Source organism: Scleropages formosus, chromosome 4 (assembly GCF_900964775.1).
Source record: "Scleropages formosus chromosome 4, fSclFor1.1, whole genome shotgun sequence".
In the NCBI taxonomy this organism is placed as follows: domain Eukaryota; kingdom Metazoa; phylum Chordata; class Actinopteri; order Osteoglossiformes; family Osteoglossidae; genus Scleropages; species Scleropages formosus.
In genome coordinates this window covers 8,102,986-8,130,506 of record NC_041809.1, presented here as the reverse complement: position 1 = coordinate 8,130,506, position 27,521 = coordinate 8,102,986, and the positions used below count along the sequence as shown (strand labels likewise).

At 44.2% G+C, this 27,521-nt stretch overlaps 3 protein-coding genes across 5 annotated transcripts; 1 reads left to right on the top strand and 2 right to left on the bottom strand.

Annotated features, from left to right (window-relative positions):
* The first annotated feature begins 19 nt into the window (after positions 1-19).
* Positions 20-11,833, top strand: rab23 (RAB23, member RAS oncogene family). 2 transcript variants are annotated; one of them, XM_018749565.2, is made up of 7 exons: positions 20-50; positions 8,073-8,321; positions 9,121-9,206; positions 9,402-9,558; positions 9,704-9,786; positions 10,029-10,121; positions 10,416-11,833. In XM_018749565.2, the coding sequence occupies exons 2-7, from the start codon at positions 8,167-8,169 to the stop codon at positions 10,553-10,555; spliced, it is 714 nt and encodes a 237-aa protein (XP_018605081.1). In that variant the 5' UTR covers positions 20-50; positions 8,073-8,166; the 3' UTR covers positions 10,556-11,833. The 2 variants fall into 2 exon arrangements, with proteins under 2 accessions (XP_018605081.1, XP_018605080.1); XM_018749564.2 differs by lacking the exon at positions 20-50 and adding an exon at positions 3,366-3,808.
* Positions 11,834-14,624: 2,791 nt separating this feature from the next.
* Positions 14,625-17,045, bottom strand: bag2 (BCL2 associated athanogene 2). The gene is made up of 3 exons (XM_018749402.2): positions 16,838-17,045; positions 15,532-15,641; positions 14,625-15,386 (listed from the first exon to the last, which is right to left on the bottom strand). The coding sequence occupies exons 1-3, from the start codon at positions 16,969-16,971 to the stop codon at positions 14,992-14,994; spliced, it is 639 nt and encodes a 212-aa protein (XP_018604918.1). The 5' UTR covers positions 16,972-17,045; the 3' UTR covers positions 14,625-14,991.
* A 585-nt stretch (positions 17,046-17,630) lies between these two features.
* On the bottom strand, positions 17,631-27,410 carry znf451 (zinc finger protein 451). 2 transcript variants are annotated; one of them, XM_018749223.2, is made up of 13 exons: positions 27,121-27,410; positions 26,735-26,802; positions 26,204-26,287; positions 25,939-26,052; positions 24,482-24,593; positions 24,229-24,382; positions 24,023-24,149; positions 23,481-23,637; positions 23,163-23,319; positions 20,520-22,015; positions 19,424-19,501; positions 18,476-18,553; positions 17,631-17,771 (listed from the first exon to the last, which is right to left on the bottom strand). In XM_018749223.2, the coding sequence occupies exons 2-13, from the start codon at positions 26,786-26,788 to the stop codon at positions 17,731-17,733; spliced, it is 2,652 nt and encodes an 883-aa protein (XP_018604739.2). In that variant the 5' UTR covers positions 26,789-26,802; positions 27,121-27,410; the 3' UTR covers positions 17,631-17,730. The 2 variants fall into 2 exon arrangements, with proteins under 2 accessions (XP_018604739.2, XP_018604740.2); XM_018749224.2 differs by lacking the exon at positions 18,476-18,553.
* Between the last annotated feature and the right edge of the window lie 111 nt (positions 27,411-27,521).

Genomic DNA, 27,521 nt, shown 5'->3' with positions numbered 1-27,521 from the left:
TAAAACTACAAAGATGGAAACTGAAAGCACTTTACTACCATCTATTGGCCGTAAGTAGACGAAACATTGCGTTGGTCTTTTACTGATTGTGTCACGATTATTCGTTTTTATTTCCTTTTCTGACGCTTAAAGCGTTCATATTTGATCTATCGATGCAATCAATCAAGATGTAAGTTCGTTTTACAGGTCACAGCATAATGACCACACTTGAATGGTCACTCATTCCAAAGGAAGTTCTTGGAGAGGTACACAACAATTTATATGTATTTAGCAGACATTTTTGTCCTAAGCGACTTCCAGTGAACTTTATACTAGTGTTATCATCCCACACACCTTATTTACCATGGTGATTTACACTGCTAGATACACTACTTACACTGGGTCACTCATCCATATATCAGAGGGACACACACACTCTCTGTCACTCACACACTATGGGGGAACCTGAACAGCATGTCTTTGGAGTGTGGGAGGAAACCAGAGCACCCAGTGTAAACCCACACAGACACAGGGAGAACATGCAAACTCCACACAGACTGAGCAGGGATCAAACCCACATCCTCTCACACCACCCAGCACCGTGAGACAGCAGGGCTACTCAATGTGCCACCGTGTCTCCCAGCAAAAAAAAAAAAAAAGCCTACGGAGCTGATCTGGAGATGTTGGTGTGAGGCAGAGTATTCCTTTAAGGGGATGTATGTCCCTTCCATGTAATCTCACACACACCCAAGCAATCCAGAGTGACCACTTCACCTGAAACACGTTTGTGGCTGAGGGAAGAAACCAGAGCACCTAGAATACAGGAATAGCGTGCCAACTCCACACAGCCTGAGCTGGATGGGAAACTACATTCAAACCCACAGCCCAGGCACTATGCACCAATGCTGACCGCTGCACCACACTTGGCCTCACGTTGCCTTTCGGAGTATATTTTCAGGGTGGTTATTAGCCACGTGAATCCAAGCTCACTCATACCATAACCATAAAGTCATAGACAGGAAATGACAGATCAGCATTAGTGCAACATATATTCATGGAAATCCATTACAATGAATTATTTATTTGCCGTATAGGTGCTCTTCCCAGAACAAGCAACAAATCTAAACATTTAATATGGTGTCAGGGAAGACAAATACACAGATAGTTAAGGTATTCAGAGTAAGTCCAGAATAGCACTACTCTCCTCCCCCCAAAAGTTCAGTGATTATTTTTTTTTAACTTTGTTAATTTAATTAACTTCTTCTCCAAGTCAATTTAAAGTATGTTATACTATAAATTATCATACACTGTATTTACTAAGGGGTGCGGTGATGCAGTGGGTTTGACTGGGTCCTGCTCTCCGGTGGGTCTGGGGTTCGAGTCCTGCTTGGGGTGCCTTGCAGTGGATTGGCGTCCTGTCCTGGGTGTGTCCCCAGCCTTTTGCCCTGTGTTGCCAGGTTAGGCCCTGGCTCCCTGTGACCCCATATGAGACAAGCAGTTTCAGATGATGTGTGTGTATTTAATAAGGGTATCACTAAAGTTTTATTATACAATTTATACAATTCATCCTCAGCCCAGGAATTCATACAGATTTCCCCAATTCACATCTAGGGGATGGACAGATTATTTGCTGCTGTTGTATGTGTAAATCAATAGGGGGGCGCAGTGGTGCAGTGGGTTGGACCGGGTCCTACTCTCCGGTGGGTCTGGGGTTCGAATCCCACTTGGGGTGCCTCGCGACGGACTGGCGTCCCGTCCTGGGTGTGTCCCCCCCCCTCCAGCCTTACGCCCTGGGTTGTCGGGTTAGGCTCTGGCTCCCCATGACCCCGTATAGGACAAATGGTTCGGAAAGTGTGTGTGTGTAAATCAGTGACTAAGGTCTGATGTTCTGGGCAGTTTGTAATTAAAGGAGAGGTGTCCCTTTGCCTGTGTACTGGTATTATACCGACCCTGTGATCACACTGCTGTTCTGCCTTTGGCAAAGGGCCACAGCCCAAAAGAGTCCAAATAAAGACAGATTGTCAGTGCTCACGGCCTCCACCCTGCATATTAGCCATTTCTACTGAGAAAACCCCTTTGTGCTCTCAAACTATGCACAACCGCAATTCCTAAAAAGTTGGGACAGTATGGAAAATGCTAATAATAGCAAAAAGGAGTGATGTGTAAATTTGCTTTGACTTGTATTGAAACACAAACAGTATAAAGACAAACATCATGTTTCACATCACCGTGTTATTTCAACTTGCCACATCGATATTAGTCCTAAACTACCCTCGTCCCAACTTTTTTGGAACGTGTTGCGGGGATCAATTTCAGAATGAACGTATATCGTCGAAAAACAATGCAGCCAGTTAAGTAAAACATGAAATAACTTCTCTTTATACTGTTTTTGTATGAATACAAGTGAAAGTCAATTTACAAATCACTCCGTTTTGTTTTTCTTATTATTTTCCACAGTGTTCTGACTTTTTTTTTTTGGAAATTGGGTTGTAGATCTGTATCAATTTGCAAAAAAAAAAAAAAAAAATTGATCATATTGTATCCATCCAGCTTACATTTTTTCACCGTCACATTTTTCCAGGGTCGCAATGTTAGAATAAAGTATGTCAAATAATTTACATATGTATACAGCTCTATCAATTTAGGGTAAGTACCTTGCTTAGACATACCATGGTAGAAACTATGATTTAAATCTGGACCCATTAATTACACTTTACCACCATGTTGCCCAGTGCAGTCCCCCCACATGTACATTGCAGGACACATTTCCCATCATCTTGTCTATGTTTTTGTCCAAATTGACCTGGATCCTTCACAATATAGGTGTTTGTCGAAGGAAAACAGGCTTAAAATGCCAACAAGCTGCAAGTTTCTCAATTGCCAAGAGTATGTACACAACTGTTAATAGATAAAGCATAAAACTGTGTACCTATCTGGTATATTTGGCAGTGTACCTGCAAATAAAAATGGCATTTCTTTAAAAACAATATGAATTCCACATGATAATGATGATGATGATGATGATTATTATTATTATTTATTATTATTATTATTATTTCTGTGCCCAATATGACTTAAAAAGGATGTCTGGACTGCTTTTGTACGAAACAATAGTTGATGAACGAACAGATTGTATGTGTTAGGACTGTACATGACACGAGGTGGAAAAGAACAAGACGATCAGTTCTCGCGCTTCATTCCCTCGGGAGAAAAGGAAGATTCATCGGGAAAAGTGTGATATCACTTCCCTTCTGGCTCGTTGAAGTAGGCAGAGAACGCTGAGCCCACGCGCCGATCCGAGATCGGTGGGAACAATCCCCATCGTGCGCGAGACGCCCTCTGGGTACTGACTACAGCTGATCCTGGGTCGGTGAGCGGCGGCGCCGCGTTACCGGAAGCCGCGAGCGTTTATAGCAACCGGCCACTGCGGGGATAGAAGCAGCTGGGAAGGATGAGAATAAGTGTGCGGTGCGGCGCCGCGCTCCCTCCCTGAGCGTCACGAGTAGTTCGCTTCGAGTTCCTCCGTGTTACACACACACACTCGCGCATAAAGGCAGTTTGGGCGTTTGTTTTGCTGTGCGCCCGGGTGGAGCGAGGCTGCCTGGCTGCTGCGCCGCGGTTGGTAACGGCGCTCCGCTATGAAGCCGCAGCGTCTCCAAGGCCGCGGTGGAAAAGACCTCGAGAGGCGGTAGAAACCTCTGGAGCTCCTCTCCAGCGCCCTACGCTCGTCCTCCGCGCTCCAGTAAAAGCCGAAAGGGCCCAGAGCTCCTGAAAGTACCGTTGTTTGTTCCAGTGAGAGGTGTGACATGGTGGTGCGAGTTGCACGCAGGTAAGGAACCCCCTGGAGATGCCTTCAGAGAACCGCTTGAGTCTTCCAGTCCTTGTGTGAGAAGCTCCTAATGGAAATAGTAATCTTCTTATGTTATGATGTTGAAAACCTCTCTTCTCTGAGCTCCATGTCTGGTAAGGAGCCTGTTGAGAAGCTCTCCAACATGATCTTCTGACCATTTTTCTGCAGGTCTTCATTTCCAGATGATTGAGAACCTCCTAAGGCTTAATGGTCATGTTCTCTTACAGCAAAATGCTCAAAAAGCACTTTTCTCAACTCTTCTTCTCCAAGGTTTGTTTCCTTTCCTTTTTGAGGAACCTGTGGAGAACCTCACTTTGTACCTTATGTTCCCTTGACTCTTTCCTGTGGCTCCTCATATGATGGTCCAGATTCTGGTATCTCATGTTCATTTTGTGTGGGAAGAAACACTTTCTGAGAGGTTCTCCTCTCTAATGTCCCTTTTTGGTTTTGTAATTGTCTGATGACTGTTGAAGGCATTGAATGTTAATTTTTCTGGTGTAACACACCTATGAACCTCTCTCGGATTGTTAATTTTCCGTTGCGCGTGGTTTTATGTTGGACGTTGCGTTAAAGTTGACTCTCCGTGGTTCGTTTTCTGGTGTAATAAACGTGTTGAAAACCGCTCTCTCGTACTGTTTTCTCTCGATCATCATTTTCAGATTGTTTGTTTGTTTTTTTTTCCTGATGTTCATTTGCCGTAGTAACAAACATTCTGAAATCCTCTCTTGTGGAAAACTTCTCTTGCTCATCATTTACAGATGGACTCTTCTCTCTATAAGAAGTACATGAGAACATCTCTGGTGTTCGTTCCCTCTTGTAACGCGAGATTTGAGAAGCTCTCCTGCGAATTCTCGTTCCCTGTTGTGAAAGATGACTTTTGAGAATCTCTCTTCTCCATTGTAGTTGATACCTGTTGAGAGAACCTCCCTTGTAATGCCTACTGACTAACTCTGCTCTATTTTGCATTTTCCTATATTTACATTTATTATGTAAACTGTTTTTACCCAAAGCGACTTATAATGTCATGGTTACAATTTTTTCCCCATTTATACAGCTGGGTAATTTTCCTGGAGCAATTTAGGGTAAGTACTTTGCTCAAGGGTTGTATAGCTGGAGGTGAGTTTCAAGCCTACGACTTTTTGGATGTAAAGGCAGTAACTCCTACCACTATGCTACCAGCTGTCCAGCTATAGGAATAGAAATGCGAGGTTTTCCTATCGTTTAACTGGACTCTACTTATTTTGATCTTGATATGCATGGCACAAGTAGACAGTTTACTCACACTTGCCAGATGATTCAGATGTGTCTCCATCTCATAGCCCTCAAATATTGTACGTCGCCTTGGTTCCAGTATAAAGTGGCTTGAGTGATTGCAACATTTTTCTTCAGTAAGCGAGTGAGTTTTTTTATGTAGTATATACTGGAAAAAAAAATAAATTTCACTTTTAAGTGCCTAAACATTCTTCTCAGGCCTAAAATTGCAGCTAAACTTTAAGGGATTGTTTTAGAAATCTACGGAACTCGCGCATAGGCATCTGCCCACACACTTTATTCACCAAAGTGACTTACACTGCTAGATACGCTACTTACAATGGGTCACTCATCAGGTAAAAACTGACATTCAATTTGGAATGTGCTGGTAATCTGTGGGCCTTTAATATTTTTGCACTGGACTGGAATTGCTTTACTATGGCCTTTCATATTTTAGGTCAGGGTTATTACTTTGGATACATTAACTGTACTTTAGTTATTCACTTAGCTGATGCTTTTCTCCAAAGTGACTTACAGTTTTAAGGTTAGTTATCACAAACTTACAATTATTTACCCATTTATACAGCTGGGTAATTTTACTGGAGCAATTTAGGGTAATTACCTTGCTCAAGGGGACTGCAGCCGGAGGTGGGGATCGAACCTACGATCTTGGATCCAAAAGCAGCAGCTCTAACCACTTTAGAATCATGTGTCTGCGTTCTCGTGTTTCTCTCTGTTGATGTAATGGACTCATTGTATTGGTCCCTGAGATGTACGACGCCTTGGAGAAAAGCGTCTGCCGAATGAATGAATGTAAACTGACGTGTTGGAAAGAGATCTTCGGTTTGGAGTTTGCTGTCCGTGGTGTCACGTAAGGGTTGTATTGTTGCGTACTTTTGAGTATGCTTTCAGAATCTCGCTGGAGTGCATCTGAACAGAGTAAAATGGACAGCTGGTAGTGTAGTGATTGGAGTTACTGCCCTTGGACCCAAAGGTCACAGGTTTGAAGCTCACCTCTAAATTACCCAGCTGTATAAATGGGTAAATAATTGTAAAGGAGCTTAATGTTGTAAGTCGCTTTGGCGAAAAGCATCAATTAAATGTATAAGTTTGAAATGTGTATTTTCAGCTTGTATTGCTCCCTCTTCTACTGTCCGTGGCTCACCGGGGTATCAGGCATCATAGGCGCGGTAACTCTACCCTGTTGTAAGACATTTTAATACGGTCCTCTTGGCTGCTCTTGAAACCATGTTGGCAGATTGGTCTCCTCTTTGTCAGCACTGGCACTTCTGGCAACGGTCTAGTGGGTGTTTTTAACCCCCCCCCCCCGAATATAAAGGAATCGCTGCTGTGTACGTGGGCATGTTTATGTGAGGTTGTCATAATCCATTTTTCGAGTTGTTATGTGGTGATGTAAAATATGTGGTAAAATCCTGCGTTCTCCACACGTGACAGGAATATTTTGTTAAAGTGTATGTTATGCGCATTTGACAGAGCCGTGACCCGTTTTCAACACAGACAGCAGGGCTTAGTTTTGCGATGTGTGTAAATTTAATAAATAAGGATCGCACAGCGGGTAGCGCTGGTGCCTCGCCACTCCTGGGCTGTGGGTTCAGATGTGGGTCCGAATCAGGGCTTTGTCTGTTCACCTCATGTTTATGCAGGTTTCCTCCGGGTGCTCTGGTTCCCTCCCACAGTCCAAAGAGGTGCATTTCAGGTGAATTGGTGACTCTAAATGACCCTTTTTGTGTGTGTGTGTTGCAGTGCTCTTCTGTAAGGAAAGCAACTCTGCATACCCCCTAATGTATCTCGGGGAGGGACGTAGGTACCGTAGTCATTAGAGCTGCCACCTTCAGATGGGAAGGTTGCAGGTTCAAACTTAAGGATGACATCAGGGTATCCCAGCAGACCGTTCTATGGACAGGACAGGGTGCAGGTTTGCGCCGTGCGGGATGCCTTCCAGATAAGGCCGTGCTTTCAACACGTGCTTGTAAGGCCAGCGCTAAGCTCCTCTGTGGTTCATTGCCTTAGAAGAGCTGGGGGCGGGGGGGTGGCTGTGGAAGACTTCATTCTGGATTCCTCGGGGTGAACGTAATCTCCTCGGAGCCTCTGCCCGGGACCCGTCGTCCAATTTGGACAGTGAGCTCTTGTAAACATTACATCAGGTGCCGTATTGGGTTACGTCTCTCCATTCGGACACGACATCGTGGGAGAGGGACCTGCATTGTAGTTCTGGTGTGTGTTCTCGTGCCCCCCCTCCCCCCCCCACTGGCCCCCTGGGTGTGGATCATGTGACCCATGTTCCCTGCAGGTAAAGAGAAGCTGCAGTGTTACCATTGTTTCATCAGCTTGAGTTGAGTACTTTTACTACCCTTTTGAATTATTTTACATTTATTTATTTAGCGGGCACTTTTCTCCAAAGCGGCTTTGATGAACTGTGCAGTGTTATCAGCCCACACACCTTATTCACCGCAGTGACTTACACTGCTAGATACACTACTTAGAATGGGCCACTCATCCATACATCAGTAGAACACACTCTCTCTGTCGCTGTCATTATTGCTGAAGGCCTAATTTCTCTCATGCTTTTTGGATCATAATTTAAATCAATAAACAGGCACTGGACCTCTATTTAGCGCGGTATAATTACCTTCTCACTCGCTGTCAATAACAGCTTGTCCTAATGCTGGGTCCCAGTGGTCCCAAACCTGTCCTGGAGGCACACGGTTAGACAAGGTAGTATCGCTGATTTAATTTTTTTTCTTTTCTCCTCCTTCGTATTTCTGAGGATATGTATTTCTATTGCACTCTTTCCCCCCCTTCACCTGCAACACTTTTTCATTCATACACGATTTCAGGGGTAACAGGTTGTTTTTCCAGTTAAGCCGTGGCACACGGCGAAATTTCATTGTCGGTTACTGAATAGACGTTCATGACATTGTAGTCTTTTGAGGGGGAAAAAGGCTGCTTGTCGTTTTTGTTGTTGCTTCAGGTAGTGCCCTTGTGATCCTGTGAACAGTCTTGAGAGGAACCTAGCAAGACCAGAACTGCGAGGGAGCCGCGAGGCCCCCCCAGCACTCGCAATCATGCTGGAGGAGGACATGGAGGTGGCCATAAAGGTGGTGGTTGTGGGCAATGGGGCCGTGGGCAAGTCCAGCATGATCCAGCGCTACTGCAAGGGCATTTTCACCAAGGACTACAAGAAGACTATCGGCGTGGACTTCCTGGAGCGCCAGATCCAGTAAGAGAAGTCCTGCCGAGTTCCCCTTCCAAAGTGGGGCTTTGCCACCATGAACTCCCTTCTTTTCTCCCCTAACTGAGCTCTTCATGTCCTGTGATTTGGCTCTTAATCCAGCCATGGTGCATCAAGTGTGTTATCGTAGGGCAGTCAATACGCTTTTTTTCCCCTAATGTGTGAAACCACATTTGTCTAAGTCAGAGGTGTTTTTCTGGAAATTTGTAAAAATAGTCTTAACTTAAGCGAAAGTCAGTATGTTTTGAACCTTGATTGTATTAAATCACTGCTACTTAGCTAAATGTTACAGTATATAATCGGTTGACATCCAGTTTAAGGGTATGAATGGCAGAGGTTTCATTTTTTTACCGGCATTCTAAAAATATCAAACATTCAATTGAAAGCAATTTCAAGTAGTCATAAAATGCATTTAATGTATTATTTGAATCATACTCTGCTTTCAATCAACAGCCCAGCGAGTATCACTGAGTTCTGCTAGCATAAAAACTGCATGGGTGGACGGGGGCTACTCCCTGGATACATACGCAGCTATGTGTTGCATTTTTTTTTTTTCAAGGACTCATGGTTATCTGCATAATTACTGTTCAAAATCTGAAAAATTAATTACTTGATAATGATGGACATACAAGAGACATTGTTCACTGTTGACCCTTCTTGAACTCTGCATAAAATACTATTTTTGACACATTGACACCCCCCTCTGAAATTTGGATTTATTTTTGAATTTTGAAGTGTTATAATAAAACTACATTTTTAGTTTGATTAACTCCCCTCTGCTGTCCAGAGTGAATGACGAGGATGTGAGGCTGATGTTGTGGGACACCGCAGGCCAGGAGGAGTTTGACGCCATCACCAAAGCCTACTACCGCGGTTAAGTACAGCCTTCCCTACCGTGTCAGTCGCATGCGTCGACGAACGATTCTCACTTAAAATAATGGTTTTATTAGAGGCTAGGAACTCCGTGTGAGTTGGTTTAAGCCTCAGTATAAAGAAAAACATATGCCAGAAACTGCAGCCAGGTGAGTTTCTATCCAAACTTTCATGACAATTGTTTGGTGGCCACAGGGGCCCAAGCCTGTGTGCTGGTCTTCTCCACCACGGACCGGGAATCTTTCGAAGCCATCACCAGTTGGAGGGAGAAGGTGGAGGCCGAGGTTGGAGACATTCCCACGGTCCTGGTCCAGAACAAAATCGACCTTCTGGATGAAACGGTGATAAAAAAGTACGAATTGTGCAAGCGACCGAACGTGGAAACCCTGGGCTCTGTAGAATGACAGTGACATTGTAGTCTTGCTGTTGAGATGAATGTTGACAAGGGTTTCCCGCACATTGGCTTGTTGAGTTATCGTTCTGCTTTCATTCTGCAGCGAAGAGGCTGAAGGCCTTGCTAAAAAGCTGAAGCTGAGGTTTTATCGTGCATCTGTGAAGGAGGATCTCAATGTCAACGAAGGTGAGCTCCATCTCTTCGAATTGTACTCATCATCACACTTGTTATGGTTTACCTCAATTAGGGGTGTAACTCATCATGAAACAACTTCTTCGTCAATATTTACTTGATAAGATATTTTTGGCACATTTTGGAACTGTACAAATCCAGGACTGTGAGGTTTCGAGTAGGTTTATGGAATGATTGAAATGTGTTCACTCAGACCTTTTAAATGATTTGCTATTTGTTTCTGGTTCCTCCTTCAGTTTTCAAATATTTAGCAGAGAAGTATCTGCAGAGACTCAAGCAAAAAAGTGCAGAGGAACCTGAAATAATCCATACAACTAGCAATAAAATTGGTAAGGTCTTGCTCTTAAATGTCCTGCTGATGTATGCTTAATGGAAATATGATCCTAAACGATAATGTGAGTACACTTACGGACAGGGATTTTTTTTGGCTGTAGTAACTAGAGGTTTTTACAGTAATTAAACATTACGCACTGGAGATAGTGGTCTTGTAATCTGAAGGTTGCTGGTTTAAATCCCACTTCTGCTGTAGCACCTTATTGTATAAATGGGTAAATATTGTAAAATTGACAAATGTAAGTTGCCTTGGAGAAAGGTGTCAGATTTAACAAGATTGTTCCTAACAGGTGTTTTCAACACTGTCAGTGGAAGTCACCCCAGTCAGAACTCCAGCAGTGTAAACGGGCGTGAGGTCATCAGCCTGCGGCCAAACAAGCAGAGGACCAAGAAGAGCAAAACCCCTTTCGGTAGCTGTAGGCTGCTATGAAAGTCACGAGTGTGTTCACGTGGACTGCCTAGTGCGCTCCAAGACAGGTGTGCTGTCAGGGAGAGATGCTTTTGTGTGATTGTTGGGGCACGTTCACGACGCTCCGGGGTAGAGCAGCGACGACTCAAACCCAACCCATGTTCATAAGGCTGTTTGTGAGGTTTTGATGACCCCATCTAACTCTCGATGACCAGTGTTTGTTTCCATTCCTTTCTCAAGGACGCCAGTGCAGGATTCAGGAAGTATCCCAGAGCGGAAGCGAAGTGCGCAACTTCCAGTTACTGGTCTTGGCAGGGTAAAGATAATCTGAGCGGTTTACGTTTTTGGTAGCTATATTTGACTCGAATATTTTAATTCATTTTCCGCATTCCTCCTGGCATCGAGCGTCCGAGGGTTGCAGTCGTCCAGGTCTAGTGCTGCTTTTGATCCGCTGTCCTCGTAAACGTGCCCCGTCGAGCTACCAGACTACCTAGCTTAATCTGAATTGAACTCTAGCTCCTCCTCCTGGCTGTGTCTGGTAGGACAGCCAGAGAGAGCTGTTTAGAGAGCAGTGCACCAAGTCTGAATGGAACGTACATATTTCTTTCTAACAATTTAGTATATTTTCACACACTGTACAGATCAGCATAACATTGCACTCGTTTAGAAATGTATGCTTATAACAGGTTACCATCTGTGCATTTTACTGTTCATCTGTGCAATATGTTTCTATTAGATATATACAGATCACTGGGTCTTATTTTTAATTAGACATGGGATATGCTTCAGGACATGGTGAATGAAACATATTCAGGCAAACTTAAAAAAATGTAACCATGATATTTTTCTATAGCTTGAAAGTGTTTATCAGACATTGGCAGATTGCCTGCAGTTTTAGAGGTAACAGTGCCAAATTGTTTATATTTGTTGCCTTTTTTTTTTAATCATAATGGGGGGAAAAAAATGTTAATGCAGCATTTAAATAGTGCTACAGTAAATTTGTGTATTAAGTATACACATTTATACAGAGACTGGATTGCATCGCTGCCTGTTTCACGAAAGACCACAGAGCAGTGGGTTGTCTTAAGTGGAGCGGATGGGTTCGAATGAAGGCTTTAAACGTCCTTTAGGTGGCATCCTCCTTAACCGGTTAACTCGTCTTGCTACGATGTGTGGTCTTTCGTCATTCTTATTCTTTGGCTAGCTTTCTCACCAAGCTTTTGAAAAGAGAATAATTAGAATAACTAAGACGTGGAAGTGTGTAGCACTGCTGCATACAAAGGTGTTTTTTTTTTTTTTTTTTTTTTTTTTTTTTTTCTTCTCCCCTCCTTGCTTCTGATCAGCAGGGCACTGATTGTATAAATCTCTCGTAATATGTCAGTGATTTTAACACTCCAGTAGCTTTACATACTCATACTTATAGTTTTCCCTTAAGATTGCTTATGTATTGTGGATTGTTGTATTTCATGGTACTTCTTTATTGTGCCTTTTCTTTCCACATGGTACCAATAAGAAAATGTAACTAGCATACATGTATCGATGTAAAACTCTTGCTTCATATTTCTGCTGCTGTTCAGAAGACATTTAAAATTGTGCAGTGTATTTTATCAGTTCTTATTTTCTTGATTTGATGGTTCTTTTATTAGGAAACTGAGGGGGTGAGTAGAAAGACGTCAGGTACACATAAGGTTTGGCCGAAGTTTTTATTTTTTATTTTTTATTTTTATTTAAACTGCACTCAGTAGCTAGACTGGAGCTGTCTTCTGATTGGCACCTTTTCAGATCAGAATTGCAAGTGTAAGTATGGTGGCGGGAGGCCTATGTCATTATTAATGGGGGGGAAAAAAAAAATGCCCCAAAGCCAATGAGAAGGTGTTTATTTTTTAGGCAAAACCTGTGGATTGCTGCATTTTATCATTTTTAAACACATTTTGCACTTTAGAAATAATCAATGTTATTCCCAAGTGATAGTTTTCCTTCTTTTTGGTCACAATTCCCTAGTCATTGATTTATTTTATAAAATCAATCAATGTTCAGTCTCAGAACATCGATTAAAAGCAGTGCAACTTGCTCCCCCCCGCCCCGTTCCCAGTGAAGTCTTTCTCAGGTCAGAGATCCTCTGCTGGGGCTCAGAGATGTGGGAGGTGCTCTGCCAACACCTTTTCTGGACTTGGCTTTAAAGAAAGTGGGCATTGAATTTAAAAGGTACCACTCCAGGTTGGGCGATGAAATCGAGCGATTTTGCAGGTCGTTGTTCATTCAGTGTGTAAATGTGATTCTAATATGTCAGTTTATGCTTTTTGAATCTTCAGTATTGGGGAAACTGCATGCTGGTAAGTTTTCGTAACTGACTATGAAAGTTGTATCACGGCACAGTGCATCAATGCCTCTTCAACATGGCAGAGTGAAGTGATCGTTCATATTGTTCTTATGGTTTTTTTTTGGTAATTTGTTTTTTTTTTTTTTTATAGCTATAACTGTCTGCCTGGCCTCAACAAATAGGTTTTTATGCCATACTTGTATTTAGTTACAAAATACTATACACAGCTGGTTTTTGCTTTGAGGTTTATGTGATATATTTGGAATTGCCGATAGTGTTGAAATTAACTGCCCCATTTCTGATACAGTGAATGTTTGCCATTTTTCTTAATTTCCACTTTTTTAATTGGAAAAACTAGGTAGCAGTTTCACAGGAAAGTTTAACATTGCAATCAACCTTATTTTTTTTGACTAGAAAATAATGGTTAATAGTGGTTAAAGGGGTTAGTTTCACACGCATATTCACAGGACAAGGAAAGGTGAAGCTTTGTAGGAAAACACGTCTTTTGCATTTTCGATATGCTGTAAACTGACATTCGGTGAGGATTAGATGTCAGACATGCTGCTTTGTTTCAGAAGTGGATTCGTATCTGGAAAGCCAGTGTGCCACATGGAAATCTCATGTCCAGCGCTTTAATTTCTATCATCAATCTAATGGCTACTTATGACATTAATAAAAGTTTTTGGACTTTAAACTGGTTTTTTTTTTTGTGCGTAATGGAATGATTTCATTGTTTGTACAGATGACGTGTCTCAAGACTTGGAAGGTATGAGTCGGTTTTTTTTTTTTTTATTCACTGTCTATAGGTGTAACATTTAGATGTTAACAGCAAAGTGAAGTATGACCAAGTGAAAGCTGTTCCACTGCAAGGGTGAGGGGGAAAAAAAACACTTGGTGTCTGTGCAGGTTACATGAAGATCTGACTCTGCAAGAAAAATGTGACATTTATCAAAAGTAAAAACCCAAGGTGTGCACACAGTGTCATTTCATGTCACATAAAGCTTTTAAAAAAAAAAATACTGTTGAGTGCTGCTGTTTCCTCTCCAAATGAGTGACAGACACACTAATATTTGCCATGTGGTTATTGAGTTGCTGGGCTGACAGAGAGCAGAGGGCGCTTCACACATGCGCTAGAAATTCCCTCGTGTTCCATATTGGGTAAGATGCCTCTCTTTCTCCGCTGCAAATATAGCAGGGAACTCATTACCAGTGAGGCACAAAGAAAACACCTTAACGGGAGAGGAATCTCCGTTAACTTTTTTGGAAATTTATACAAACGCCTGGCTCGTGTACTACCTCACGTAGCCATTTGGAATTTTAAAAATGTGATATTTCAGCTCTGCCATTCCATTCAGATGGTACTTGGCCACATCGGTCCAGGATGGGCTCCGGATGATTGCGACCCAGCATTACACACACACACACACACACACACAGTCTGAAACCACTTGTCCCAAGTGGGGTCGCGGTGAGCCGGAGCCTAGCCTAACCCAATACCACAGGGCACAAGGCTGGAGGGGGAGGGGAAACACCCAGGAGGGGCAACCAGTTCGTCACGAGGCACCCCAAGCGGGACTCGAACCCCAAATCCACCAGAGAGCGAGCAGGCACTGATCAAACCCACTGCGACCGCCCTGACCCAGCATTAGATGAGCCATCATCAATACTGATTGTTAATCATTGTGTTAATATTAAGTACTTCGAATGACAATTACAGGTTTACAATTCTGATCATTTACATAATTGCCAAAGTCTTTTTTTATTTTTTTTTTTTTTTTTTTAAACTTTGGCCTGAACTAACTTTGCTATTACCTGAGCGTGGATGCTCACAAACGGCCGAACGCAAAAACCTAGTCATACTTTCACCGTATTTGAGGTATTGTGATACAAACAAGTTTTTACTGCCTTCCTTTTGGGCAATATTGAAACTAGGATATTAACCAAGTTTACAAGATGGTCTAAAAGTTCTTAGTATTTGGTCACTTACAAACATCCTTTTCAGAGACTGTACTTTGCGTTGTGGTTCAGCACCGATCGGTAAAAATGCGTGCGCCTAGTATCCCGAGTGACAAGAACGTGCGGTTAGAAGCAGAACGCCAGATCCTCTTGAACGTTGCTTTTTCGTACGACGTTAAGATTATTTGCCGTTGACGCTTTGAAACTCGTCAACTTTCTGGCGATCCATGATGCGAATCGTTTTGCTGGAGTTGTCAATGTTCCTGATCAGCGTGTCTAGTCTCCTCTTGATCTTCTTCTGGTCTTCCAAGGCACAGCTGATGACGATGTTCTGGAACTTCTGGTCGATGGGGACCGGGGGAGCCTCGGTGACGCAGGCCGCGTGCAGCGCCATGAGTCGCTTTCTCGCTCCGTCCATATCGTCTATCACCTTCGAGGCGACGTCATCGATGATGGACGTTGCCTTCCTCAGGGCTTCCTCTTGCTCGGAGTTACGGATGGTTTCCACTGAAACTTGGACCGTGAGGGTTCTTCCCAACAGGCGATGGGCGGTTAAAGTGAGCTCCTCCCGTTCTCCTGGGAAACCAAGCGGAGATGTCACACGAGTCAGCGATGCAGCGCGTATGCAAGGTCAGTTTCGCATTATTGTTGTTCGTCCTCTCGGTATGACACCGCAAAACTGATTAACAAGCACGTGCGTTTAGATCCACGCCGCACACACCGTCACTGATGGTGCGCATCTCCTGACTGTTCTGGATGGACTGGATCATCTCCAGTAAACTCTCCTTCTCCTGCTCCATGGCTGTTGCTGACTCGCGTAGAGCTTCCACCCTTGGAACAAATGAAAAATGTATCAATAAAACACTGATGAGGGTAGGAGATAGAAGTTTGCAGATGAGTTTGGTAAAGCAGTACCATAAATTGGAGAGCAAAATGTACTTATCGCACCATTATTTAATATCTACAACGAGAAAATAAAATGACAGCAGATTAACATATATGCTTACGTTTGGTAAAACTGAAATCTAACTTCCAGCGTAAGAACTGACTTTTCCCAACCTTATTATACTCATACAGTGACATGAAATTTTAAAAATAATGGCAGTAACAATGAAGATGGGAAATTAAGATGTGCTTATAGGTTTGGTAAAATAAGATGAATAATTGCTATAAAAACCCCACAATTATATAACCTGTAGAGCGATTTGACAATAAATCCTATGATTATTTTACAGTAATTCCTTCTTTAATATAACATGATAATGAGTGGTTACTTTTCAGTAATTGATTAAAGAAGGCGAACATTTTAATACTTAACAAATGATAAGCATGTGACGAAATCAGATATAAAGCATTAAACCATTTACATCCAGGTCCTGAATTACTATATCATTTGCTGCTGCCATTTAAAATAATTAATGAATGAATGAATGGGCAGCCCTGCTGTCTCACAGCGCCTGGGTGGTGCGAGAGGACGTGGGTTCGATCCCCACTCAGTCTGTGTGGAGTTTGTATGTTCTCCCCGTCTCTGCGTGAATTTCCTCCGGGTGCTCTGGTTTCCTCCCACACTCCAAAGACATGCTGTTCAGGTTCACCCATAGTGTGAGTGACAGAGAGTGTGTGTGTGTGTGTGTGTGTTCCACTGATGTATGGATGAATGACCCAGTGTAAGTAGTGTACCTAGCAGTGTAAGTCACTGTGGTGAATAAGGTGTGTGGGCTGATAACGCTACATAGAGTTCATTGGAAGTTGCTTTGGAGAAAAGCGTCTAAGTGAATAAATGTAAATGAATAAATAGAAAGTTTGGGAAAAGGCCCCACGAAAGTTCAGTTCACTGTCACGTTCATTAATTAAGGCACGCGGACTATTTCTATTTTTAGGCGCACGCCCCGTTTAATAAAGGTCCCGAAACACCTGCTCCTCGCGCTGGAACCCGGGAAAAGCGCGCGTTACACACACACACACACACACACACATATGGCGGAACATCCAGACAAAAGAGGGAGAGTTTTGTCCGGGAGACTCACCGGCGCTCCAGCTCGTCGAGACTGTCCAGCAGGCGGCCCGAGCGGTCGGCCATGGACACGGTCCGGTCGAACCTGCTGCCTTTGGCTCCGAGTCCTTCGCTCATGATTTTGTGCTGAATTTTAGCGTGGGCCATGTCTTCGCTCGCAGCCGCGCGCACCGCCGTCTTCCAGCGCTTTCTGCGGCGGGCCGCGCGCCACGATCAACATTTCCAAACATGGGCTGGACGGAGCGACCCCTCCCTCCCCTCCCCTCCCCTCTCCTCTCCTCTCCCGCAGCGGCGCGTGCGAGGTCCCTTCATTGCGACACCAATCAAATTTCACAACATCGCTTTTCCCAGCAGGTACAATATAAGTCATAAGATGTAGCGAGGATTCTGCTCCTCCAGCGGTGACTGTTGTCCCCGTCACACACAGAAAAAGAAATTTAAAAAAAAAAAAAAAAAAAGGATCTTAGTCCTCATCCTAGAATGAGCGCCCTCTGTGCCTCAACCCTGCTGAATCCCCCACAGCATCTAGGAAGGGCCCTTAAACCCGTCTCTTTCGGACTGATTTTTCTCCAACCTCTGAATAAATTGTTGGCCCATCAATAGCCATTTATCTGATTCGCTTCCACAGGCAGATACTTTAGAACTGATCAGAAGAAAATGCTTTAACCACTACATGTGTCCATCTAAAGCTCTTGCTGAAATGCCCTTTTAGAGTCACTTGGAAAACAGCTGCTAAATGAATGAATAATTCTTAAAACACCAGAGAAAGGAAAACACTTTATTTCTGATTTACATATTAACTGGTTAAATTTTTTTGCATTACATTGCTATTTTACAACTTTTCCTGGGGGGGGGGACGGGGGTACAAAATGAAACAAGACCACTTCCCTGACTCATTTTTCCAGTTTAAAATTCCTGGAGGCTTCGTTTGAGGGCTTCTTCCATCTCTGCAGAGGAAAATAAAGTTTATAAGAACATAAAATTTGATCCCAGGAGGCACTGTCTAATGCAGACATTAACCCTTCCTAAGCCATGGACCCTTCAGAAAAACACCCATGGATAAATTTGAAGGAAGCATAACACTGAATTCATTGCACTGACAGTTGATTACCTTCACACAGAATCATACCATATATATGTGTGTGCATATATATATATATTATATATGTAACATGACAGTTATAAGCAACTTTTATGTAATTACACTCAGGTTAGGAACTCCTAGTTAAAAAAATAAACCCCATTCTATTGAAACCAACCTCTTCAGTGTTACTGATTACACACCCAAGTGCTCGAAAAGTGCATTTCAGAAAAAACCCAGTCCTCTTTTTCATTACTTCATAGGCAACAAAAACGTACATTACAGAATCATAGAATTTAGTGCTAAACTACAAATTCAATGAAGCTGGAAAGCTCACGACATTACTGACAGCTCACTCGACCAGACTGAATAAAAATGGGTGTAATTGTTCAGAAAGCTTAAGCTTTGTAATTTAACATGCTTTGTGACAGTTCCCCCTGTGTGCACTGGTTAAACATACCAGACTGAGGTCATTCCTCATGCATGTATGGCTGGTAAAAAGAAATTTATATTAACACCCTGCAGGTTGTAAAAACAAAGCCAAGGGTGGAGAAAATTAATGTAACATGCCTCTATCAAATTCGGTTCTGGCCCTTGCTTCCTCTGCACTCAAAGCCAAGGCACACTTCAAATCTTCTTCAAATGTGTCTGGAACACACAGGGGCAAAGGAGGTCTTGAATAAGACTTATTTCAAACTGCTAACAAAACTAAGCTATAAACATTTAACAATGAAGAGCTCTGAACAGCCTATGAACAGAACTGGAACCGGAAGCCTGTCCATAAATCACTCTGTTTGAAACTACTACCACTAAACTGTAATCTATGATAATGCAAACATTCCTCTATTTATTTGATCCTAGAAAAATCTCAGAAACAGCTACAAAAATAAATACTTAAGACTTCTCATTTTAACAGTTCACCCTGTAAACGAGACCAGCTGGAAACACTGTGGAAGTGAGTTGAATTAGGTGGTGCCACACCCCTACTGTACATCAGCTCAGCAAATAAGCAGCAGTTTACAGACATTTCAGGAAAAAAGTAAAACTGGGAAGAAATAAGTATCTGGGAAAGTGTTTATCTTCAAAAATCCATAAGTTGACCATTTGTGTTTAGAGCCCACTTTTATCCTACGTCACAGTGAAATATGACATGGACCCTGGACTATCATAATGTGCATTTCTATTCATAAAATTTCATCGGGTTCGGCTGGGTCCTGCTCTCCGATGGGTCTGGGGTTCGAGTCCTGCGTGGGCTGCCTTGCGACGGACTGGCATCCTGCCCTGGGTGCGTCCCCTTCCCCCTGTGTTGCTGGGTTAGGCTCCGGCTCACCGTGACCCCGCTCGGGACAAGCGGTTTCAGACAGGGTGTGTGAATAACAAGCAGACATGATGTAAGTGTGCAGCTACAACCAAATGCAGGCGACTCATTTCGAGCAGCTCTTCCACCGGGGAACAAGTCTCCTTGGGCAGGTTCCACGACAAACAAGAGCAGGAGCGTGGACTGAGTGTGAGACCCACCTCTGTCGACTTCCGTCGCCTTTTTCGCTTCCTCGGAACTTAAGGCAATGGCATGTTTGACATCTTCAAATTCCTCTGCTGGAAAACAAGATTTTAAAGCGATTAAAAGGACTAAAATCCCCCCCCCCCCAGTTGTTTCATTATTTACTCTTTATTATTCAGTTCTTGCTATTTTCTGCTTTTATTCTAGTAATTTTTTTTTTACCGTTTCTTGTACATTTGATATTTTATTAGTATAACTATATACATATATCTATTTTTTCATCGCACAGTGCTCTGGAAAATAGCTTTAATTTCTTCCTTTTATGTTTAGTCGTACTTCTAAATAACCTCTACCTCTGATTATTTACGTATACATTTGGTCCACGACTTACGATGGGGTTACGTTCCGCGAAACCCATCGCAAGATGAAAATGCATTTAATACACCTAACCTACCGAACATCATAGCCTGGAATACGTGCGATGGCCATTACGGGCTTGCCGCCTTCATGCTGGGTAATTATCTTGAGTTTCTCCTCAAGAGTAATTGCCCTCCTCCTCTTCTTCCCAGCAGTAGCAGGAGAGATAGATGTGCATCCATAATGTCACAGAAATGCCCAAAACACAGCGTAGATACAGCGGGCAGTATATGTATAGCGACTGCATGGCAGACTGGGAGATGCGGAAGAGTGTGTCGCTCCACATATCCCTTGCTCGGGAAAAAAAGATTTAAATTCGAAGTCCGGTTTCTACTGAATGTTTATCGCTAGCACACCATCGTAAAATCTTAAGATTGTAATTCTAACCATCGTAAGTCGAAGAGCATCTGTAGTGGTCATTACTAAACTGTAACCTCATGCAATGTCCTTCAGGATTAAGTTCTCATCAATCTATATTTTAATGAAGGGATAAAGTTTATTATTATTTAGCTATATTCCATTGAAAAGCATCACCTGTATTTCAGACTTTTCAGGTTAACAGGGATTCAAGCACGGACTTAGTTAGGAGTGACTAGCAGGTAAGCTACATACATCAGGGGTTCCCCTGACTGGCACCACAGAATATTCCAGAAGTCATTTACAGAGAAACACTGTCCTGCTTTCGAAGGGACTTGCCATTCGCTTCTGAAGAAATCTCCTCAGCATCCAGTGTCAACGGAGCTGTTGCCGTGGCGACCGCCTTTCCTCCGGCCGTCCTGCTGCTCAAACAGGGTTCCACGGAGCAATGCTGGGAGTGGTAGTGGGTGTGGAACCCGGGTACGTCGGCGTAACTCTCCAGACAGGAGCCACACACAACTTCGAAGGTTTTCTCCTGCTTTGAGGCACCGTGAGCCACCTGCATGTGGACTTTCACCTGTCTGTATGAAGAGGATGGTACCCCGCACACCGAACACGTGTAGGAGCAGAGGCCTTCGCCAGCAAGTCGCTTCATGCAGCGGGTGAAGACGGAGTTCCTCTCTGCCTTGTTCATCTCCCTCCCCATGCAGGCACACTGCCGGCTCGCGCTCTTTGTCTCCGTGGCTGAAGGGCCCGGAGCGGGACTCGCGGAGGCGTCCTCCACGCAGCAGTAGTCCTCGCTGTGCAGGCTGCGGTAGTGCTCCAGGAACTCGGCTTCCGAGTCATACTGCATGCTGTCGCAGAGCCCGCAGAAGTAGCGCACGCTGACCCGTCCGCCGTGCTCGTTACTGCAGTGGCGCCGCACCGTCGCCTCTTTGAAGAACCTCTGAGGGCAGTGGCCGCAGAGGAACCTCTGGAAGCTGTGGCTGCTCACGTCCCGGCAGTGCTTCTTCACAGCCGCCTGGGACTCAAAGAGGTCCTCGCACATGCGGCAGAGCCACTTCTCGGACGGTGTGGTAGGTAGGATCCTCGGCGCCCCAGATTTACGCGATTCGGCAGAAGAGCTGGGCATGCTGGAGGATGACGGCTCATCCTCCTCCTTCTCTTCCTGCTCCATTACCTCCTGCTCCTTGTAGAAGGTGTGTCCGCGGTGCGCGTCACTGATGTGTGACAGAATGTCTCTCTGTCGCGGCATTTCCACCCTGCAGCGATGGCACCAGAAGAAGAAGTTGGAGAGGTGGGCACCGCCGTGGAAGCGGCTCATGTGCAACCGAGCGATGGAGGATTCGCCCATCTGTTTGCCGCAAACCCCACACTTGAGGAATATCTGATTGGCTGCCATGAGGTGCTTACTGGCGGACGACTCCTCGGAGAAGCGCAGGCCACACTCGCAGAACCATGCTACCGTACCCTCAGCTCCAGGCTCTTCCTTCAGGGACAGCTTCCGTCGCTTAGCTGGAGACCAGTTGTTGAAGTCCTCCGCATCTTTCTCCTTCTTCAGTGCACTTTCAGGATTCACACGTTCCGACCGTGATGTCATCGACTTCTGCGACCGAAGACTTTCGTAGTAGTTGCAGTAGTGCAGTACGGACTTCTCTACGGTGCTGATGACCTCCACCTCATGTTCCGTCAACTGTTTATGTCTCTCGATTTGACCTTGATCGCAGAAAATCTCCTGGCACTGGCTGCAATGGCCCTGCGCTTGCAGCTCTTTCATAATCTCCGCCACGGTTCGGTCCGACTCCGCGATGGCACCTCCCTGCCTGCAGTGCACACTGGGAAAGATGAGAAGTGTAAAACATGAGGACATGAGAAAAGAAAGGAAAGTCCTTTAAATTAGAAACACACTGTATCTTTGCTATTCTTTATTACTCTGAACATGTTTTTAGTATCAGGTAACACACTAGTACATTAGTTAGAAATCCACTTGATACAGTATTACATACACTACTTAAATACTTTCCCTCTGTCTCACACACACACACACACACACACACACACACACACACACACACACACACACAACGGATGACTTTAGAGTCACCAATCCACCTGAACAGAAAGTCTTTGGACTGTGGTAGGAAATGGGAGCACCTGGTGGAAACCCACACAGACACAGGGAGAAAACATACAAATTCCACAAAGACTGAATGAGGATCGAACCCATGTCCTCGAGCAACGTCCAGGTACTGTGACACTGCAATGCTACTCTTGCGAAGTCTGATGGAGCAGCAGCTCCCAGAGATGTAGAACACTTGTGTGCTGCTTTACTTTCACTCATACAGTATATCTGTTGCACAGACAACCTCATTATCAATGGGCGAAAAAGCTGGTGTTCAATGTCAATTTGACTGTCCCACTGTAAGAGTGAGGGGGAGGGGGCTGGACATGATTTGGGAGACAAAAAGATGGCCGATCAACATCTAAGGTTCTGCAAACATTATTAGCTTGAACCTTTCGATGCATATTTTCTTTTTTTGTCCTGTGCTCTAACGGACTCCTCATAAATTAACAGCCTTGTTATTCTTCCGACAGCTCGCGTTCGCTGCCCATCTGTCCTTTCGCAAACACCAAGTGTGACATCTTCAAATTTTATTTTTCAAACAAGTGACATTAAAATTGACAATTATTTTATCGCATTATTTAACCCTTTTTGACCCAAAGGTTTTCCAGTTGGATACTTTTTCAAACTGCAAAATTGCAGTTTTGCACATTTTAATATTTTTAGTTTGAATTAGGAAATGGGATTTGCAGTGCCAAGAGGCACCTGTGGGACAAAAGCAGTTAACTATGAATGTACTACGGTATTTCAGTATACAGGCTTTTATTGGTCAAAAACGTGCATAGAAATTATTCGGATCCTATGTAAGGAACCTACCGCACTTTCCACAAGAGTTGCTCTTATTGCACACACACACTTACTTGAAGTGTGCCCGTGCTTCCATGTGCGAACCCAGCACCTTCTTGCACAAGGTGCATCGGACCCGAAAGGCCACCTCCTTGCAAAGCGCAATGAGACGGTTCTTGGCGTACCGTGGTATAGGAATTGGGGTGGCTGTAGCATTTGTGTCATTGAAACCTGTAAGGTAGGGAGGAACAAACATTACAAATAAAATGAATTCCTGTGTATCTGCACAGTGGAAAAACCACACACGCTCATTTGCACCACGTATACTAAAGGATGTGCCATTACATTTATGGAATATGCATACTTTCATAGGTGAGATGAAGTGTCCTCACCGTCTCTTATGGAGTGAACAAAGTGATTCTTGGCAGCCATGTGCTGGAGACACTCGTCTCGGATGTTGAAGAGGAGGTAGCAGGCCGGACAGGCGAAGCACAGGATCATCTGGCAGGTCAGGGTACTGGTGTGCCCGTCTGCACTGGGGGAGGATGTCTGGAGAAAGACAGGTGATCAAAGACCCCAAGAATTACGCAGTACACCAACAGACGCACAGAAACACCAAAAAAAAAATGAGAATGGATCTATAATAAGGATAACAGTGTAAAGTATTAGACAGAAGTCAGGATACAAAGTATTTGAGTCTATTAAGAGTCCACAGCAGAGGAAAAAAGTAGCACATCACAACTAATTAGGGCCAACTTTACATCAGTATTTAGAAATGCAACAAAATACAGTTGCTGCTAAGTATGGCCAAGTCAACAACCAGAGAATTTTGCTTCCAGAATTTTCTATGTGCACTTGTGTTCCAAGGCTTGAAAAGTGTATGATATAAAATGGGCATGTTCACTTAAGGTTTTAAATGCCAAGTGGCTCTTACCTTGGACCTAAGGTGAACTCTCCATGCCTCTTTGGTGTCAAAGTGCCTGCAGCAAGCCACGCAGGCGTACAGTGCGGACGGACTCCCTCTTAGGAGAACGGTGGGGTCACAGGGCGAGTGATCAAATCTGCAGATCAATCATGGAGGTATGAATATGTGGAGGGAAGCATCAGCCATGATGTGGAAAGCAAGGACTTGAGCGCGACCTTTTCAAGTGGCCCTCCAGGAGAGGAACGCTGTCGTAAACTCGGCCGCAGTTGATGACGGGACAGGTATGCGCCTTATCTTGGGGAATAGGGTGCGGAGAAGGTCGGCGTCTTCCCCATTTGGCTCCAGAGTTGAGGACACCTGGCTTTAGTCCTGTCATTAAGAGACAATTCTGACGTTCTCTGCTTAAGAAATGTGCCCATATGTCCAGTTCACAAGAGAAAGTCCAATGTCGGGCTTTTAATTCAGCACCTGGCATTTTTAACCAGATGTCCACACAACGCTTGGCGTCGTAATTATCGCCGTTGCTGCGGCTGAAGGCCAACTCCTGACGACCATGGGCTTGCTGAGAGATTATCTTCTCCTGAAAGGAAGCACACAGACATTAAAGGCGCCACGTGCAAGAATTACAGTTGGCGCGAGTGCCTCACAGCTCCTCGTCTCTGGGTTCGAATCTGACTCAGCCTGTGTCAAAATTGCACGTTGTCTCCAAATAGATGTACTTCAGGTGAACGGGTGACTCCAAATTGTCTTAAGTGTGTGTGGGAGAGCGAATGAGTATGTGTGTTACACCGCTCTGCTGTACACGAGCAAACGATAAGGGGCTTAGCGTAGCGTATCCAATATTACAAGTCACCTAAATACGAGTCAAAGCTAAAGCTAAAGCACTGTGCTGCCAGGATAGGTGCCAGGCCACAGCAACCTTGACTTGAATAATCGGTTAATGAAAGCGATTGAGAGTGAATAATATGCACAAGCTGAGCGACAATGGCTTGCAACCACAGCAGCGTCACACAACAACCAGTCTTATAAATTACTGACTGTTTGACGTACTATTCAGCAGGAGTTTTGTGCCTCTGCGTTTGTGGGACGCACACGAGATAGTGTGGATCATACACACTGAAAGCACTTCATGCAGGAACTTGTACCAATTTTACCGCCCTGCAGGCTCTGCTGTTGACGCCCCTCTGCTTATGAAAACAGAACTCCTGTGGTAGCTGTAAAAATCAAAGAATCACAGCAGAATTGAGAAGGTAACACTTAGCCAGCTTCGCTTTATGACGCCAATGACTCCCTGCATGCTCACAGGAGCATTTAGAGAGATCCGACTTACGGCGGCTGCTCTTGTGCTTATAAACACCGCAAGTTGCATACACACTATGAAAAAAGTTGACAGCTGCATTAAACCATGTGCCACACTATCCCAACAATAGCACTCAAACATCTTGTCCATTCCCCTGAGAAGAATACTTCTCACCCACATATGACCCAACATCAAACCCCTTCACTCCTCTGTTATACTTCTTACCCTAAAACAAAGAGACATGTGTCTAGTACAGAGCAGTCCTGCTCAGCACTTCTACACATTCCTAGGTTCCCAACGATCAGAGAGGACGCCCCTCAACCTCAGCAGCCCTTCAAACCAGAAAAAAGGTTACAACATTGATTTCCAGCTCACACCCCATCTGCAAGACTGCCAACCAGTCCATATGTTCACAACAGACAAGTTCCTCACTTATTTATTAGTTTTCATCTCGTGGGGCCAAATGATAAGACGTTACTGAGCGCTCAAAGGACGACGGGTGCTAGACAGCTCATCATACAAGGGCCAGGAGAATTGGAAGCAATTAACAGCTGTCGCCGTGAACTTCCACTTTACCGATGCGTGAATTGCATGAACAAAACATAAACCTTTCGGATACACAAACCTTAAAGGCTTTGCACTTTTCCGCTCTCTCTTGTTTCTTAACTGCAACTTGGCGGGCCAGTCTATCCAACGTGGACGCAACCTGGGCTTTCTGCCGGTCAATCTGCTCTTCAATCTTCAGGAGTACATGCAAACATACATTGCACTTCATGAAAGACATTTCCAAAGTTCCACTAGCAGAGGATCACACAGAGGGAGCTTACTCCCTTACAGAACACATGTTGAGTTTCAAACACATACGTATGCCCCAGTCTGGACAGACCCACCGTCTCAGGAACTGTCTTGCGATCTTCATCTTCGACATCGCTCAGTAAGTCGATGCATTCCAGCACTGGCCTGAGAGGACCCTCCTATTAGGGGAAAAATCGTGAATTTCAAAGACCACTCGAGTAATGCATGACGTCGCTGGCTGAGGAGTGGGATCTCTACACGAATGGAGCAGTGCAGCCCATCGCAGGGCACTCGTTCATAAATTCACCCTCACACACCTCCTGGATCTGAACACACTCACTTTAGCCAAGGATTATACTGAGTCTGCTCATATTGTACTTGCTGCAAAGTGCAAAATAACATGTATTTCTTTAGCTGATGCTTTTCTCCAAAATTACTTACAATCACACAATGCTATCAACCCCTTTATACAGCCGGGTAATTTTACGGGAGCAATTCAAGGTAAGGACCTCGCTCAAGGGTTCTAGAGCTGGAGGTGGGATTCGAACCTGAGTCAAGGCAGCAGCAGCTTTAAGTGCGATCCCACCTGCTGTGAGAGCAACGACACCGACACGCGATCCACTTACTGAGACAAACTGCACCTCCTCTTCAGGGTCTTCTGCCACAGGAGAACTAGCCATCACCACTGCCTCACCTGCAAAACACAAATACACACACACACACGTGACGTGTTACTTTCCATGCACTTATTAGTTTAAAACCAGCAGTTTGCAGGCTGGATGCTGGGTTTAAACTAATAACTTAAGTGCATGGAAAGCAATGGGTCTGTGAAACAACTCCTCTGCATCCGGCATGATCATGACACCAATGGAACTCTTATGAAACCTTTCAAACACCCGAAAATAGTTACTTATGAATAAATTAACTGATTAAATGAAATTAAACCATGACAGACTCGCAATTGCACTAAGTTAGAGCAATTTTTAGAAATGTAAACAAGACCAGAACCTACCTGGTTTACGTTTCCTAACGCAGCTACTAGCCTCCTCAGTCCAGGCTCGGGTCACGAGTCCGTTATTTTATAAGTAATACATTATAAACTGCTTGGTTGGAGCGTTTAAACAATATAACCTCCTGTACACAAAACCGGGGGGGACAGCAAATCAATACCTTAACGCATTACGAAGAAAATATCACATTTTTGTCATTTAGAAAAGGACTAGCCTCGAAAACCACGCACTGCCTAAATGCAAGCGAACCCAAGCGCGCGATACATGCACGCAACGGCCTTCCGCGGGAAACGTCCGCGTAACCGGAAGCAGATTGAAGGGGAATTTTTGTTGATGGCGCGTTGATTTCTGGGAAATGTAGTCCAAACAGCTCTGCGACGCAGTCAGCCAGAATGCTGCAGTG